The sequence below is a fragment of the Symphodus melops genome, assembly GCF_947650265.1.
Source record: "Symphodus melops genome assembly, chromosome: 13".
NCBI lineage: Eukaryota > Metazoa > Chordata > Actinopteri > Labriformes > Labridae > Symphodus > Symphodus melops.
The window spans coordinates 21,340,161-21,357,191 of NC_136703.1; the positions used below are offsets into that span (position 1 = coordinate 21,340,161).

The following is a 17,031-nucleotide window of genomic DNA, read 5'->3' on the forward strand; positions in this document are numbered from 1 at the left end:
AGATTCCCTGCTATTTAGATGTCTCTATTTGCATTGTAATGTTTCACGGTAATAAAGGCATTTCCACTTGCTGTCGTGAGATCCCAAACTTAGAACACATTGGCTACCGATGACCTTTGACCGTTTCTGCAACAGCAGAGCAACAAAGTTCTGCCGCCGTAAGCCTTTGTGTCCCATTGTGGGGCTTCACATTACGTTATGGTGTTGTGACACTACACAAGAAGCATGACGTGTAAACTGATCCAATTGCAGATCAGGGGCAGAAAGACTTTGACCCACCATTCCGCCTCTGTGCGTTGCAGATGGGGCGTAACAGAGCTGTGAATATCCCGCCTTGAACTGGAAGCTTGTACCTGCCAGTAGCTTCAGGAAGCAACAGGCGGGTTTTTTTGGAGCTCCCAGTGAAGCCCGCAGTTAGCGATGACCATGACTTCTTCTTTGTCTGTTTCATTTGATTACAATCCAACCAGCAGAAGCAAGAATGGTGTTTAAAATATCTCAGAGGGGATTATTCACTTCACTTGCATGCAGGTGGTCAAAGTCATTGATAGAAGCTAAATCCGTTAAAAAAGTGACTGGCGATGGTTTACAGAGTAATTTACACCGTATTGTGTTCTGTCCCTTTAGCGCTCCTTCATACATTTATGCCTGTGGAATTTCTAGTTGACAAATGTACTCTGACAAACCAACTAAAAATAATCAAACTCTGATCTGAAAATTAGGTGCAGAGCCTACAGTTTATACATTTTAATCTTGAACATCTAAAATGAGTAAAATCATACACATCCAAAAATAATGAGAACTAGTTTTTTTAAAAGCCATAAGTTCATGAAATAGTTGAAGCCTCTTGCTTGTAGCAGGTTTCTGACTGAGAAAAAACTCAAGAACGTTAGAGGTTAAGAGTTTTATGAGGTTTTGTCTGAAAATTACCACAAATACTCTAAAAACAAGACATTTCTGAGATCCCTCGTGGTGTTGTAAGACTCCTGATGCACATTTTATTAGGTTTTATTTTGAAAATGATCCTAAAGAACACCTTATTAACTGGACAATGCGAAACAATAGGAAGTATGAACCATACTGTGTGTCAGTGAAAAAGACAGAAAAACCAAGCTCATTACATCTGTCTGATGTTCTGTGAGCTGGCCAGAGTTATAATGAGCTCTGGAAGTGTGCATAGAGCTGCACCTGAGAAGTGCGGAGGAGGGAAGAGCTCTCACGCATTTAATTTGCTTCTTGTCATAATGATGATCCTATTAGCTCTCATAATGGAAGGTCTCAGCTCTAACTCCTGTAGTGCATGCAAGACTGACTCCCTGTGGGTGCCCACGCCTCCTCTTCTCTGGTCAGCTCTACAAAATGTTCAGATGCTACAATGAAACATTGTACAGTGTGTTGAAAGATCCCTTCATATCCCCTCAGATCCTTTTTAAACCATTAATTTATTTATTAATCATTCCATGGTTTCTTTATTTTTCAGTTTAGCTTCAGACTTTTTTTTTTTTGGTGGGGGAGAGGGTGTGTGGGAGTCTAGTGTAGTAGTGCATCCCATAATCTAGTTCCTCTTTAAACAGTAGGTTAGATAAGAAGAGTTGGACTCCACCTCCAGCTACCTGCCAGTCAAAGTAAAGATAGTGTTGTTATGCAGACACAGGTGGATGATATGTGGTCTGGATCTTTTCCTGCGATGCTTCAGAGAGAGAGAGAGAGAGAGCGAGAGAGAGAGAGAGAGAGAGAGAGAGAGAGAGAGAGAGAGAGAGAGAGAGAGAGAGAGAGAGAGAGAGAGAGAGAGAGATCGACAAAGAAGGATCAGCAGTGAACAGACACCTGTAGCTGCAGTCAGAGGATTATTACTTCCTTTGCATGGAACCTGAGACTTTCTGATAGTTCTGTGTGTTTGGAGGAAACTCTGCAACGACTGTAGATCTTGTCTTTCACTGTCTGATCAGGCTTTTTGTCAGTCATGGTTGCAGTTAGCAGGGATGCAGCTTTACCTCGAGTGTCACAGTGGGATTCTGTCAACGGTCTGTCAGAGAGCAAGTTTTACTCCAACCTGTAGAAGTCTAAACATATTTTGAAGCTGCAGGACACTTGTTTTAAGAATTTCAAAATGGCAAGAAATCATGACATCCACTTCAATGCTCCAACAGTGACAAAGGCCCGCTGGAAGAAACCCAACCATGTAAGTAGCTGCACTTTAGACACATGCTGGGTGGAAAGCAAGCTAGGAAGGAATTGTGTTGGTATTCATCCTCAGACGCCTGGATAAATGCATCCTAAAAAAGCAGAAGAAAAACAAATGTTGTTGTTGGGTGTTGCTTTTAGCTTAAACAATCAGGCGTCTTTAAAGATCAGTCATACTTCTGCTTTTTCAGAGCTTGATGTCATTACTTACTTTACGACTTACTGTTTTACGGCTGATGTCTTTGTTGTAGAAATCCAAAGATAATATGTGGGGGTAAACAGCGCAGCTCCTCTTGTTCTAATCTTTGGTTAATGTGGCTGCAACCGATGTTATTTACTTTCAGGGTTTGAGGCAGACTACTGTTTGCACATGGTGGAGGACTTTACTCAAACTCGCACTGAAAGCTAAGATTGCTCTGTACACAACTAACTGTGTCAGGCTTCCCTGACTCAACCTTTCAGCTGTCATTCAGGCCCACGTTTTCATAGACTGCTGTAACTCAGCTTTATTGTAGTTGTTTGATTGGTCATGCTCGTCTGAAGTATGGTGTTTTGCATGTGAACATTCAAAGGACAATACTCCCAGCAGCTGTGTTTGGGATCTAAAGAGAGAGGCAGGTGTGTGACGTGGAAAAACTGTTCAGTCACTGAAGGACTGTGTGATAGTGTGGGAGAGGCAGGAGATCACATGCTGCATTCAGGTGAAATGTGATTTAAGATAAATACAAGTCTGAACTTTAACAGTGAGGTTCGTCATGAGTTCAGAATGTTTGTGCTTTACAAACTTTGCTCACCTACTGTAGTAATCAATCACTTATGTGGAAACTGTTGTTTTGTCATTACACAATATTTGACCCAAATGTTAAAAGTCATTAACAACAATGTTCTGTTTGATGTCCTTAAGAAGTGTTTACACAGTCTTGAGTGTTCAGCTGTTTATGAAGCAGATTGAAATCAATGTTAATGCCTTTGTAAGCGTTTTTAAAGCAGGAAGAAGACTTATTGTTTCAAAATAGATGTAAATATTATCTTACTGCCACTGGGTAGGCGTCAGACAGGGATTTACTGCATGCTGCAAAAATGTTAAATGGAGATTTCATGGAGATTGATGCATTAGACTGTTAAATGAAATCAGGATGGGATTTGTTGTCAGAAAATAGGCTTGTTGTGATGGCAGATTTATGTTTAAATATTTAAATAATACTGATGCCTGATACCACTGCAACAAAACAAAAAGTCTGAGGCACCCAAAATGTGATATTTCCTTATATTAATAACTCAATAATGCAAGCAAGCTTCCACAAACTGTCTAAAATGCACACATACATCTGCAATGTTTTGGTACCTAAACTAGTGCAAAGACAGTTATTACTCATAAACCAATGAAAGCGACCTGTGAGTTTTAACAGACCTATGCTACGCTCTGTTTTGGTGTGTGTGTCTCTTTAAATGTAATGAGCCCCCCTTGAGTTCCATGGTAAACGTCACTTCTTCACTCGCGAGAATAAAAATAACGAACCTGTTCATAAGTTTTGCTCGAGCCTGGGCATGGAGCGCAAGGGTGGAGACAATAGGGGAGGGGAGGGTATCATTTTGATGCTTTTTAATGCTAGTCAATCAAAGTCAATCAAATCAAATTCAATCAACAGAGGCTTAATTAAATCTGACTAATTATTTATTTAACAATTTAGGAAAGGATTGTGCAAAGTGTTCAGGGATCAGACTCCATTATGACGACTTAATGGAAACATTACCTCGATGAAGTCTAAACACTGGAGGTGGTAGTCGTGATGGTAGAATGTGATGAGGAGTGGGTTTCCGTGGCTGTCACCACAAGTTACCATACAAATACAAAAATACAGATACAGTACTTGTAGAAAAAATGAAATGCCTTGTGAAACATTTCCAGCTAAGAATGGTCATGTGAAACAGATGCGTTTACTTTTCCTACATATTCAGTTTAGATCAGAAATGAAGAGATAAAAACAGTGGAGCCGCTCCTGGTCAGAGAGCATGTTGTACTTTACAGAGAACAGCAGATGTCCAGTGGCTCTGTCTGCTGAATAGTAATTAAAGGTGTTCCTGAGGACACAGAGAAAAAGTTCAGTCATTAGTATGTGTCATTAACAGATACAGAAAACAATAAGAGGGAAACGTTGATGAAATACAAGGGTCTAATGTCTGTTTTTTTTCTGTTACTGCTGAAAGGTTAAGCATTATCAGACTCTCTGCTGAAATTAAAACAACCTGACAGAAACCAACAAATGAACTCAAACATGTCATGTCGTCTCCTCTCTGCAGACTCCAGGTTTATTTGAAATGATTGAAAGGATACAGGTAAGAAGACTAAGTGATCTGTTAACTTTGTCTCAGGTTTTTTAAGCTGCACTCACAAAAAAAGCAACCAGCAGTCAGTCAGTGTGACTTTTCACACTAATGTGCCGCTTTCAAAGGAGGGTAGTCGGAGCATTGTTTGTGCGTTTCAGAGCTTCTATTAACATTCTGTTTGCTAACAGCTCTGTTACTGCCTTATCTCTCCCTCAAAAACTGTCTCCTGATCTCGTTAAGCTTTGGAAGGATGTATATTTTAAACACTCAATCCCACAAATAATGAAATGAGAATTTTATGACAGAGCTTTTCAAGACTTAAATTGATTACACACACTCATAAAATAGCTTTCAGGGGCTCCAACATCTTTCACATCCGACAGTTGGCGTTACTGAATATTTTAACAAGATATATTTCTCTGGAGCAGGGATCATGATGCAGGACTCTTCTCCCTTCCACAATTTATCGATATGATGTATCATCTTCCACAGTGCCAGGCGCCATCGCCACTGTGATTTAGTATCCTAGCATCTCTTTTTCTGCATCTGCTCCATTCCTTCTTTCACACATACACACCTCTGGTCCTCCTGTGGGTGCTTCTTCTTTTTCTCTTAGCTTAGCCTCTTTTTAAAATTCTTTTGGGTCTCATCAACACACTTCTTCTGTGTGCTAACAGACTTCACAGTTTTTCCAAAATGCTTAATCTTTAGCATCCTTTAATTATATCAGCTCTGTTTGTGTGTGTCATGTAACTTTCCATCTGTCCCTCTGTGACTTTGCCTCCTTGCCTGCTGCAGACCTCTCGGGGGAACAAGCGGTGTTATGTAATCAAATGGATCATTTTCTTCCCTTGTGATTAATTGCTTCCATAGAGAATATAAATCGGCTTTATATTCTGCTCATTTAATCGATGAAAAGTATTTCAGTTTACTTGTTTATTTGTGTTGCTTATTTTGAACACCCAAACCAGCTGCTCTGCTGATGACTTACAGTGCAACCTCTTCCCCTCTCTGTGTCTCCTTATCACCTTTCTCTCCCCTCGCAGGGCAACAGGATGGACGAGCAGAGGTGCACCTTTCCTCCCCCTCTAAAGGTGTGACTCTTTTGTACAGATACACTGTTGTTCACTTGATACAGCCATTGTCTCACAGCTGCTCTGCCATATCTTGCACTTCCTGACTTGCTGATTACTGTAGCACACAGCAGCTCAGTATTATTCATAATGCAGTGCAGGGCTCTCAAGTCCTGCCATCATTCCATACCCACAGAGACACTTTCATGTGTCCTCATGCTCTGCAGAAGAAATGGCAAAATCTTAGCTGAGCTCTGATAGAATAATGTGGTGTAAAACAGTATTTTAAATCATCAATCTGCAAAATAATGGCTGATGCATTGATTCCTTGTTGTGATTGCGTAACAGTTATGCAATAAGACTGAAGCAGTGTCCTTTGAGATTATAGGGTTGGACAGAGTGGCTATTTTTATTCTTTGATGAGAAAAAAAAAAGCTTTTTTCCTCTCCAATTGTTTTCAGACCGAAGAGGACTACATCCCATACCCCAGTGTGCACGAGGTAGGATGAATACATTGTGCTGCATCAGCATTTTTACTCTCCACGGTCTTCACATTTCACATTTTGTTTTAAACCTTACTACTTTGCATTTTGGTGCAGGTGTTAGGCAGGAAAAGCCCCTTCCCTCTCATCCTCCTGCCTCAGTTTGGGGGTTACTGGATCGAAGGGACGAACCATGAGCTGAGTGACAAAGTGGACACAGAACAGCTTCAGCCGCTGTCCCCAAACACGCGCACCAAACTGGAATGCAACACGACAGCAACCATCTACCGGAATGACTTCTTAGGCAAGGTTAGCCTCTCTTTGCAACACACAGATCAATTCACAACCAGAATTCGCTTTACTGCTAGGTAAGGATATACAGTATATACAAGACCTTTGTTTCTGTTTCTTTTTCCTTTTTTCTCAGCGCAGAATAGGTCAGAATAGAACAATAAAAGAAAGCAGGTCAACGGCAGCACTTCCACTGTAGAAATGCAAATAAGGCATAATTGATATGACTAAAAGCAGATTAAGGCCAGAATTAAGCTTTACATGTATTTCATAAAATGATAAATTACACATATTTAAACTCATTTGTACAATAAAACAATGTCTTTCAGTAAACAAGACAAAAAAATTAGGTCTGAACATCAAAGTTTATATTGTTTTTTATAAGGTTCATTTTGGGGCTTTTTATGTAGAGCTAGGGTAAAGAGAGAGAGAGAGAGAGAGAGAGAGAGAGAGAGAGAGAGAGAGAGAGAGAGAGAGAGAGAGAAAAATACTAAATCCCTTACATCCTTGGTACACAGGATTTCAGTCTCCCAAGCAAAATACATCCTGCAGAATTACAGTTATTTTAATTTGTGAATCCATCAATTTTATTTGTAGAGGCCGAAATCACAGCAGACATTTTTTCATGACTCTTGAGATAAAGCAGGTCTAGTATGCACTTTTGATATAACAATGTCAAGAAAGAACCAATCCTTTTTTTAAGCAGTCCTGAATACCTCAAAGATCTCCTTCCCATCTAACCTCTAATTGTATTTCCGGCTGTATCACCTGTTTTTTGCATCTATCATGCAATGAAATACAATGAACATCAAATACTTTATTTAGTGATTAAATCAGGTCTACATGATTTGAAAGGTGTGTTCTGCTTCTACAGAGATAATCCTGCAATAACACACATCATGGTCCTCTTTATAACAGATTCCTTCCTCTGCAAATAGGCCGCGTTACTCACGCAGAATATCTCCCAATCAATTTCACTTCTTACTCATCACAGTAATGAAATGAATAAGCAGCGAGTGAATCCCAGTCGAGGAAACCACTTACAGCCGACGCCCTCACTCTTTGGCCCCTCATACACGGCTGCTTATGAAGATGCATTAGCCTGTGCCACCTGTTCATACACACACACGATGTGAACAAATTTGGTCTGGACAGAAAGAGAAGAAGGAGAAAAGTTTGAAGATCGGTTGTTTATGTCAGAGATTAATGGCTGGGTCCTCGCTCTGTGCCCTCAGGAACACTTTAATTACTATTCAGTGGACAGCGCCCTCGGACATCTGGTGTTCTCTCTAAAGTACGATGTAATTGGTGACCAGGAACATCTCCGACTCATGCTCAGGTAATGCTCGCTGTATCAAGGTTGTGAAACAGAACCTTGGTTTGAAAAGGGACACATTTCTGTAACAGCTGAAAGCCTTCTTGGGTTCATACACTCAAAATGAACAGCCAGATTTCTATAGGTCTTACATTTGCTTTTGAAAACAGAGACGAAGCTATAATCTAAGGTGCTTCCTGTTCAGTTAAAAGTCTGACTGATAACATTTATTCTTAATTATTATTTTTTTAATTATTATTTAATTACTATTATTCAAGTCTGACTTCATTCGTCTACTATAAGGTATGCTCTACAACTAGGTGCAACTTTCCTTAAACAAATAGTTTTCCATTAAAAATTGCTTTCATTAAATGATTATAATATCTGACGTTCTTTCTATTTAGGATCTTTATAAATATCTCAACATGTTTTGCAAAGAATAATCCATGCTTTTTTGGATTACTCTGTTTTTTGGGAGGGATTATAGAATCAAGATATTTACATATTTTGACAAAATAAAATTGTATGTCCCATTCAGACATTTCCTGCCCACAAAATTTTTCACCATGGGATGTATTTTAGTAACGTTATAGACTTCCTCTCATGAAGTCAGAGCTAAATATGTACAGTATACATGTTGCAATACAGTGTCTCAGAAATCAAATTTCTGAATCTGTATATCATCATTTGAAGTTATGGAAGTGTTGGCTTTAGCAAATCCCACCACTTGCAGGATCAGCAGGAAGTAAATGTTCCCAAAATGCCATGCACTGACCGGATAAACACATCCTCGCAGCTCGGTTGTTATCATAAGAGTCATAAAGCCAGAGAGAGTGTCAACAGCGCAGTCGTTTCCACAGTCGAGTAACAGATGGAGTATTTAGGCCAGCGAGTGGGTGGGGATGGACAGAGGGATAGAGGTTAGAGAAGGCAAAGAGAGCCGACGGTGGGGAAGTTTGATGATGGTCCAAACCGGATCATCACTGTCCACTTTAAGGAATGTTGCATCGTATTATATGGCTTTAAAAACACACTGATTGTTTTATGGCTTTACCAGGAACAAGCTGAAAACATACCATGATGTGATCCCCATCTCCTGCCTGACTGAGTTTCCCAACGTGGTCCAAATGGCCAAGGTGACAAGCGTTGTGTTTATTATGCTCAACATCTGCTGTGACATCATTTTAGCCACAGTCTAACCATTCTCCTCTTTTTTTGTTAATCCAGCTTGTATGTGAAGAGGTCAACGTGGACCGCTTTTTTCCTGTTCTTTATCCAAAAGTAAGACCTGTGGGAGTTTGTAGAGTTGCAGATGTAACAAATTGATAGATGGGTTTGCTTTTTTTACTTTGTTTCAAGGAGATTGTTTTACGGAAAACCTTTAATGGAGAAAGAAGTAATCTCATACCTGAGGCTGTTTCACACTGGACCATGCACACTTAATTTGTCAAACTCGGCTGTCGTATTAGCTTCAGATAAACTTTGAATACATTTTTAGAAGTTGAGAACTAATGAAAACAATCACAATATGAGCATTTTCCGCCATGCGTTTCCTTTCCTTACATGTTTTTGGTTCTTTCTGTTTTTTTACAGGCTTCAAGACTTATTGTCACCTTCGATGAACATGTTATAAACAACAATTTCAAGTTTGGGGTCATTTACCAAAAGTTTGGACAGGTGAGCTTTACAGAGACAAACCTTCAAAATCTGCTGATTAAGCGTGAATTTGATTCCAACCTAAAGTCCAACCTACCCACGAAAGTCCAACCTACCCACGCCCTTTTAAAGGGGTTGCACCATGCCCAATTGTTGGAGAGAAGGCAGACTCAGAGGCCAGAACAAACACCTAGCTGTGGGAGTGTCACCCACCTGGTGGAGGGGTTACTGCCCTTAGTGATGCCACAAAGGCAAAGTCTCCAAATGGCCTGTTTGAGCACACATTTTCAGAGAGGATTGACTGTTCTCGTAACTGGCGTGTTTGTAAACTGACTAAACAAACGTATTATTGTCAGAAAAACATGTTAAACTGGTTTTGCATGATGTGACATTTTAGAGTTTCCAGATGATTGTCTGACTTCTCATGTTTGCTGCCATGTTGGCCTTCCTGTTGACAAAATAGATTGTTTTAATACATATTCAGAATCTCAGCATTTTACTTGATAAATGCATTTTATTAAATCTATTTAAAATGATGTCATTATACAATAAGAGTTGAAGGGAAAATGCATTTGAATTATTGGTCAGAGTAGACACACTTGCATCCTTTGTATTCATCATATTCAGCCCATGAACAATGAGAATGTACTATACATTGTAATCTCTTATTTCCTCACAGAAACTCATTATGCTCGGTCCTCCTCAGTCTTAATTAGAGCTTTTCGTCCATCCCGACACTCCCTCTCATTTTCTAAGGCAATCACAGCCCTCTTGTTTACAGTGTTGGGGTGGGGTGGGGAGTGGGGGGGAGAGAGTGCTGTTGAATGCTTTGCTGAGGGCACTTCTATTTCTGAACAGACCTTAGCGTCAAGAGATCTGCTCTGTGTGTGCTTTAAAGCCTGCAGGGGTATAAAGGCATTGTTAAATACTTTGTAAAAGGATGTCTGTTCACCCTTCAGGGAGATTTCTATTCAGGAGGGATGCTAAGTGTCATGCATGATGCTTAAGGAGGGATATAGCAAACAAAAAAAACAAAACAGATGTGGGCCTTGTTTTTCTTTGTTTTTGTCGAGGAAAGCTTTTATGTTCACATCACTGCTCCACTCACTGGCAATAAATAATCAACAGTCTATCAGCTCCAGCTCTAAATGTCCTGTTGCGCCTTCTGATGTAACTGATCTGAGTGTCTTCTGTATTTAATAATGCTCATTTCGACAAGATTAACAAAAACAAACACTTCACTTTACTGCATCTACTCTGATGACCATCTGCAAAGAAAACACCTTACATAAAATAATGATATGCAAATCTTACCTTCTTGGGAATCCTTTCTGCCCATTTATTTGTAATGCTGACATAAGTGCTGTTGTTACTGAACACTTTGAAGCGTACAGTACACACACTATCATACAAATGATCCTCTGTGCTTTTAACTCCAGGCCTTATTGCTTATGATTTTTTAATGGTTCCAGACTTCAGAAGAAGAGTTGTTTGGAAACAGTGAAGAGAGTCCAGCCTTTGTAGAATTTCTGGAGTTTCTAGGAGAGAAAATTGAGCTCCACAACTTTAAAGGGTGAGGATCTATCTCTGGTTTGAGGCACTAAATATAACCCACTGTACATTTCAAAACATGTTGCCAACCATAATTTACATCATGTCAGACCAGCAGCATGAGTGATGGTCATGCTGCTGCAGTCATGGTGCAGAACATCATGTTAGACACGGTTCTATGTGTTTGCAGTTTCCGTGGAGGGTTGGACGTGACTCATGGGCAGACGGGCACCGAATCCATCTACTGCAACTACCACAGTAAAGAGGTCATGTTCCATGTGTCCACGAAGCTGCCTTACACAGAAGGGGACACACAGCAGGTACACAATTCAAAGCCAAACTAACACCGTACACCTTTTATAATTCACTGCAGGCAGTCAGACTGGTTCCATCTGGGTACAGTGGTATCCTATTTAGTATGTACCAACCTCAGCAAATATTTGCAAACAAGAAAAAATAAGCCTAGTTGTAATTAAGAGTCGCTCCTCATGTATGCTCTTGTGTCTGCATATGCAGCAGTAGTGTTGAAGCTGATATGCAGCTGTGTTCACACCACCGTGTCCCCCCTCCTCACTTCTCGCTCACATACTCACACAAGCACTGATTAAGTAGCACATCTTGCACACCATTTGCTATCGTGGCTTGTACAAACACAGATGAGGCCATGTCTATATGTCCAGTCTCCCTTGGCAGTTCAGTGGGTTTTCAGGCTGTTATTAGAGAAACAGCACCCCCTGGTGGTGCATTATAAATGCATACAGGCTTCATGGTTGTTTTCTGTGGTTGTACAGGAGAAAGGAAGACTGATGGTTAAACAGAAGAACAAAATTCTTTATCAGGAATATTTTGATTTATATTGAGTTCAGTTAATTTAAACAGACGACTCATTGACTTTACAACGCCTGGATCGCATGTATTTATCAAACTTAAAAACTCTCAACACATCAACATTCTGAACCTTTTTAAAAACTAGCAACAATAAATAAGTTGATGACACCAAACAATTAGAAACATTTATCACACATGACAAAACTAGCGCAACGCTGCACAGTGTTGACGCTGTGACACCAAAATGAAAACTCGAGTTTCACACATTGTTTTGCAGTGTTACGCTGGCATTATGTCTGATTTGCATGTGTTGCCATAGGTGTCAACAGCAGTAAGTCATTTTTAATAGAACTGTGTTCACAGTATTTGTCGAAAACACAAGATAAGGGTCTCATTTGTAACACATGAACAGAGGTCTTTATGTTTTTCAGTGTTCGTTATGTACTTTGGCTGCATGTCAGTAGGTCAAATTTCACATGGATTTTTATAATGTTAAAGGACTTAAAAGTGTAAATATCATCGTGGACTCGGATGTTGAACTAAGTTCTGTGAAGGTTTGGATTGGCCTTAAAATGTAATTTGATTCAAAGTTAGCTTTAATATTATTACTTTTAGGAATGGCCAGTCGACTGAAGTATACTTGCATACATTTGTCATGAGTTGCTATGTTGCTGGTGTGTTGCAGTTGCAGAGAAAGAGACACATAGGAAACGACATTGTTGCCATTGTATTCCAAGAAGACAACACTCCCTTCGTACCGGACATGATCGCCTCTAACTTTCTTCACGCCTATGTTGTGGTCCAAGTGGTTAACCCGTGCTCTGACAATGTCCTCTACAGGGTAACTTTTCCCCTACCATGTGCTTCTTTTGTTCCCAGTGATAAACACTTGATTAAACTCCATCTTACATTATTCGCTTATATTTATTTGTATAGGTGTCAGTTACAGCGCGGGATGATGTACCTTTCTTTGGCCCGGCCCTCCCAAACCCTGCAGTCTTTAAAAAAGTAAGACAGACATATTGACCTGAACTACTGTGTCCTCCAGCCAGTGCGCTTTCCCACTTTTGGTCGTTATTAGGTTTCTAACATGATGACATGTCTTCTGTTACTTTTTCCAGGGCCCTGAATTCCATGAATTCCTTTTCACTAAGCTCATAAATGCAGAGTATGCCTGCTACAAAGCTGAGAAATTTGCCAAATTAGAGGTGGGTTATTGGAAAAAATTTGAGATACTTAGTTCTTTTTTATGGCGAGAGTGATAATATTTTCTTCCTTTTTCTCATGTTCCTCTTTGTACGTTTGCGTGTAAAAGGAACGGACGCGGTCAGCCTTGTTAGAGACCCTGTATGAGGAGCTCCATATGAACAGCCAGGCCATGATGGGTGTCGGAGGAGAGGACGACAAACTGGAAAATGGAAGTGGAGGAGGAGGAGGCTTCTTTGAGTCCTTCAAGGTAACTGGAGAGCAGAGGTCAGGTGTTTTACCTGACTGCTTGACTTCGGTTAACTCTCTTCTCCTTTAAGAATAAAAAAAACAAGTGAAATCAGAGTTTGAGAAGCTAGAACGTGTTTATAACAACCCACTGGTTTATGATTGAAAAACTGTATTTCATTTATGCTTGCAAAAAGATAGGCACTTTTTTATTTTCCAAAGACATCCATTTAAACTCCATCAAAAATAAGTAATTTATTTTGGGAATTGCAGTTGTTCTCTTTCTGGCTGAGGGTTTGATGAGAAGATAGATACCACAGGCATGTATGCTGCTTACTATAAAGCTGCAGCCTGTATGCTAAGCTTAGCAAAAAAACAAAAAGAGGGAAAACAACTATGCTTAGGGTCAGCTTCAATCAGAAATGGAATCCTGATTTTGTCAAACAGAAAAAGCTAGCTTGTTAGCCTAGCTACAATTTAAGATGAAAAACTGTCTTTTTAGCTTTATTTTGTTGATTCTTTTGACAGTGATTTTAACGTTTTCAGCTAACTCTTGTCAAGAAATCACACACAATTGTTTTGTCAAGTGTTGAACTTGACTAGGCCTATAAAGCTCTTTGTTAATGCACAAGAACGTCATTAAACTAGCATTTAATGTATTCACATGAGATGTCATCACATGTCTTTGTATGTAATGAAGTGTGTGTTCTTTGTAATAGCCTTTCAATATTGTTAAGCTGGTGGCTTTCACAGGTTTAATCAGCCTCCCTCAGTCTGAATTTACAGTAATGAAGAAAAGCTCTGCTGCTCTGCTGGAACACACAACTCTTGGCTTCTTTGCTTTTTTGTGCTGCTTCCCTCTCTGCTTGCTCCAGTTTCCAGTCACTGACCACTAGTTTATAGGATTCTGTCCTCTCTACGTGTCCTTAAATCAAAATGGATGGATGATTTCTTCACCTCTGCCTCTTTACTCTGCTACCTGCCAGCATAAAGGTGCTGTGGGCTTTAGACTTCTCCTGGATGTGTTTAGACTCAGTGTTGTCAGACATCTGTGAGCCACTCGGCCCCTCTACTTCCCCTCTCCTCTCTTACCACCTAATGACTCATCTGCCTCTGGGCGCTAAAGCTTAGCAGTGTTCTCTGTCGCTTCCTTGTCTGTGAGGATTAGCATCAGGCCAGCTCTCTTCGCCTGTAGTGGTCAGTGTTCAGGGACAAACCCCTAAGGCTCCTCTCTGCCTGTGATGCTGAGGGGTCACAGGGGTCAGCGCCCATCTGAATGTATCTCCTCCTCCTCCTCGTCTCTCTCTGTAGCGAGTGATCCGCAGCAGGAGCCAGTCTATGGACGCCATGGGTCTAGCTTTCAAGAAGCCGCACACAGTCTCCACTAGCATCAGCAGCAGCTTTAACCACGAACCCGCAGAGAGCCCCAAATTCCCAGGGATAGTAAGTACAGTCCCACTCCTCCTGATGTCAAGGGAGGCGAGACTCACTCCCTCAACCTCCCCTCAAGCAGCTCTACTTGAGTTGACGCCCCTGCCTCCCTCACTTTGCTTGCTGCACTAACTTCTCACAGAGACAGGCTTCACACTCGGTTGAGTGGATTTTGCCTGGGTCATAAACTCGGCTCTCACACTGAACGGTTTCACTTTGTCTTCCACCAAAAGCTGAAGGGACTGGACTCTTATAACAGACCTGAATGCATTAAAGACACAAGGTGAATTTCTGCCCTGGGTTAAAGCTGCTAATAACACAAGCTGTATGTAACCTGTGTGTTCGTTATTAAAGTCCACAAGCATCTGCATTGTTTATCAGAGTTCACTTACACTTTAATCAATGTTTAGTTGAGACTGGTCGTGTGTGTGGTGTGTGCATGCCACAAAAAACAGTTTTTTGATGATTTCACTGATTTTGCCGTTGAATTTGCAGTTTGAAACTGCAGCATTTTTTATTAAGTTTGTATTTTGTATGTTTTTGTAAAACAAAAAGCAGTGTTACAAAATAATTTCACAGTATGCATATGTTTGCGTATCTGATATATACCCCGGTTTTAATGTATGGAAGAGAAAATCTTGATTTTGTTTTTCTTCTCTGGGTAATAGGGTAATAGGGGTGATTTAAGGTTTAGACTTTTCAGTGTTCTCAGCTCCTGAAGAATTTGTGGCATGTAAAGTTCTGGTTCAATTCTCCTGCTAACCCCTCCTACTTCATGAGCAAGAAATCATCTCCTGCATGTCAGACTTTTATCATGAAAAAATAGCAACATGAGGTTTTATGAGTTTTGTACCACAAAATGGCTTCAATGAGATAAGAGATGGAATATAATAATAATAATAATAATAATAATAATAATAATAATAATAATAATAATAATGTGTAAGTTATTTGTGAACAATTCAGCCTATACTATAATATCAAAGTTTTGAATGCAGGACTTTCATTTAACAATGCATCTCAACACTTTTTAAAATAAGCCTGCTGCGTTTTCTGGATATTTTTCTCAGTTCTTCAAATAGCCTACAACTAAGCATGAGGTTTGATTTAAAACGGAAAGGATTCTGTGTGACTTCAAATATTGTTTATTGTGACACATTTTTCAAATTTGTAGCTAAAATAAAAAGTTAAGAAATTAGCAAAATTCCGGTCAAATTTAAAAAAGCTGATGTGGCTCATGCTCCTGGTACCACTTGTTTGGTAAACAAGATGTTTTAATCTTCCAAATTCTGAAACAGACACCCAACTTCTGTAGTATTTTTTTAGATCACCATTAATAACTTCTTCATCTACAAATGTTCTCATTGAATGTATGTAGCTCCAGCCTGCTTTTAGCCCATAACCCAGTCTTTAAGTGAACCCTAATGTTTAACACACTGTATGTCCTCCTCTGCTGTTTGATCTCTTCGTCATCCTCTTTCTCACACAGGCTCACATAACCAGCTCATCACTTCTTCTCTCTCCCATCCAGTTGCCTGTGTTGCACCCATGGAGCCAAAATGTCCCACTTTATATTCTCCAGTTAACCTGTGCTTTGTATTTTGTTTTGAATAATAACATTACTGACTGCATGGACTCATATATATCTGTGTAAATCTCACGATTTTTCTCCCTCCCCATTCCCCTCTCCCCTTCTCTCTGTCCTCCGTCAACATCACATCTCTCTCTCTCTCTCTGTCTCTCTGTCTCTCTGTCTCTCTCTCTCTCTCTCTGTCTCTCTGTCTCTCTGTCTCTCTCTCTCTCTCTGTCTCTCTCTCCTCTCCCTGTGTGGCTCAGTCATTGCTTGTCCCAGGCAAAAGTCCCAGTAAATATGGACGTCGAGGCAGTGCCATAGGGATAGGAACAGTAGAAGAGGTTCATGTCTACTTCTAACTACTCTCTAACTGCTCACTTCTCCCCTTTGCTGCTCGTTTTGTCTGCATGGCTTTACTACATCATGGTCAAACACTTTTTTCTGTACATTCCAGCACTCTGTTTAATGCAGACAGGATAGCACTTGTGATCTCAATATGTGAACACAAAAGCAGAAATAGATTTCTACTCCAGATTTTTTGTTTTCCTTCTGACCTACAATTATAGATGTTCTTCTTTTCTCACTGTCCTATCTCCTTAACTGCAGTATGTGTTTGCTGTATTTTACATGCAACCTTTAATTGTTGGTTTGTTTAAAAAAAGAGGAATATTAATGATTTAATGACCCTCTCACAGGGAAATTATTTTAAAAAAAAAGAATCCTCCCCCGCTCTTTGAAGCCGCACTGAATAAAAGGCTTCTTTTTTTTAAGTTCTTATTGTGAAAGCTTTAAAAGGGAGATTGAATTGAACAAAGCAGTCGCTGAGAAAGCACATTTAGTGGTAGGCCCTGGAGCCTTTAAACCCATCTTTCATCTCCCGCCTTA

General features: G+C 40.1%; 1 protein-coding gene across 13 annotated transcripts in view; it reads left to right on the plus strand.

Moving 5' to 3' along the window:
* Positions 1 to 17,031, plus strand: part of rap1gapa (RAP1 GTPase activating protein a) — a 59,127-nt gene that overhangs the window by 38,101 nt on the left and 3,995 nt on the right. For 5 of the 13 annotated variants that reach the window (XM_079359385.1, XM_079359381.1, XM_079359386.1 and 2 more), the window contains 16 exons: positions 4,486 to 4,521; positions 5,559 to 5,606; positions 6,047 to 6,085; positions 6,185 to 6,376; positions 7,594 to 7,697; positions 8,731 to 8,809; positions 8,901 to 8,954; positions 9,267 to 9,350; positions 10,802 to 10,902; positions 11,071 to 11,200; positions 12,394 to 12,549; positions 12,645 to 12,716; positions 12,830 to 12,916; positions 13,024 to 13,164; positions 14,454 to 14,585; positions 16,410 to 16,487. In XM_079359385.1, coding sequence (XP_079215511.1) covers positions 4,504 to 4,521; positions 5,559 to 5,606; positions 6,047 to 6,085; positions 6,185 to 6,376; positions 7,594 to 7,697; positions 8,731 to 8,809; positions 8,901 to 8,954; positions 9,267 to 9,350; positions 10,802 to 10,902; positions 11,071 to 11,200; positions 12,394 to 12,549; positions 12,645 to 12,716; positions 12,830 to 12,916; positions 13,024 to 13,164; positions 14,454 to 14,585; positions 16,410 to 16,487 — 1,515 coding nt within the window. In that variant the 5' untranslated portion in view covers positions 4,486 to 4,503. Of the gene's footprint in view, positions 1 to 997; positions 2,183 to 4,485; positions 4,522 to 5,558; positions 5,607 to 6,046; positions 6,086 to 6,184; positions 6,377 to 7,593; positions 7,698 to 8,730; positions 8,810 to 8,900; positions 8,955 to 9,266; positions 9,351 to 10,801; positions 10,903 to 11,070; positions 11,201 to 12,393; positions 12,550 to 12,644; positions 12,717 to 12,829; positions 12,917 to 13,023; positions 13,165 to 14,453; positions 14,586 to 16,409; positions 16,488 to 17,031 lie in introns of those variants that run through there. The other 8 variants (XM_079359392.1, XM_079359393.1, XM_079359382.1 and 5 more) reach the window with 5 other exon arrangements.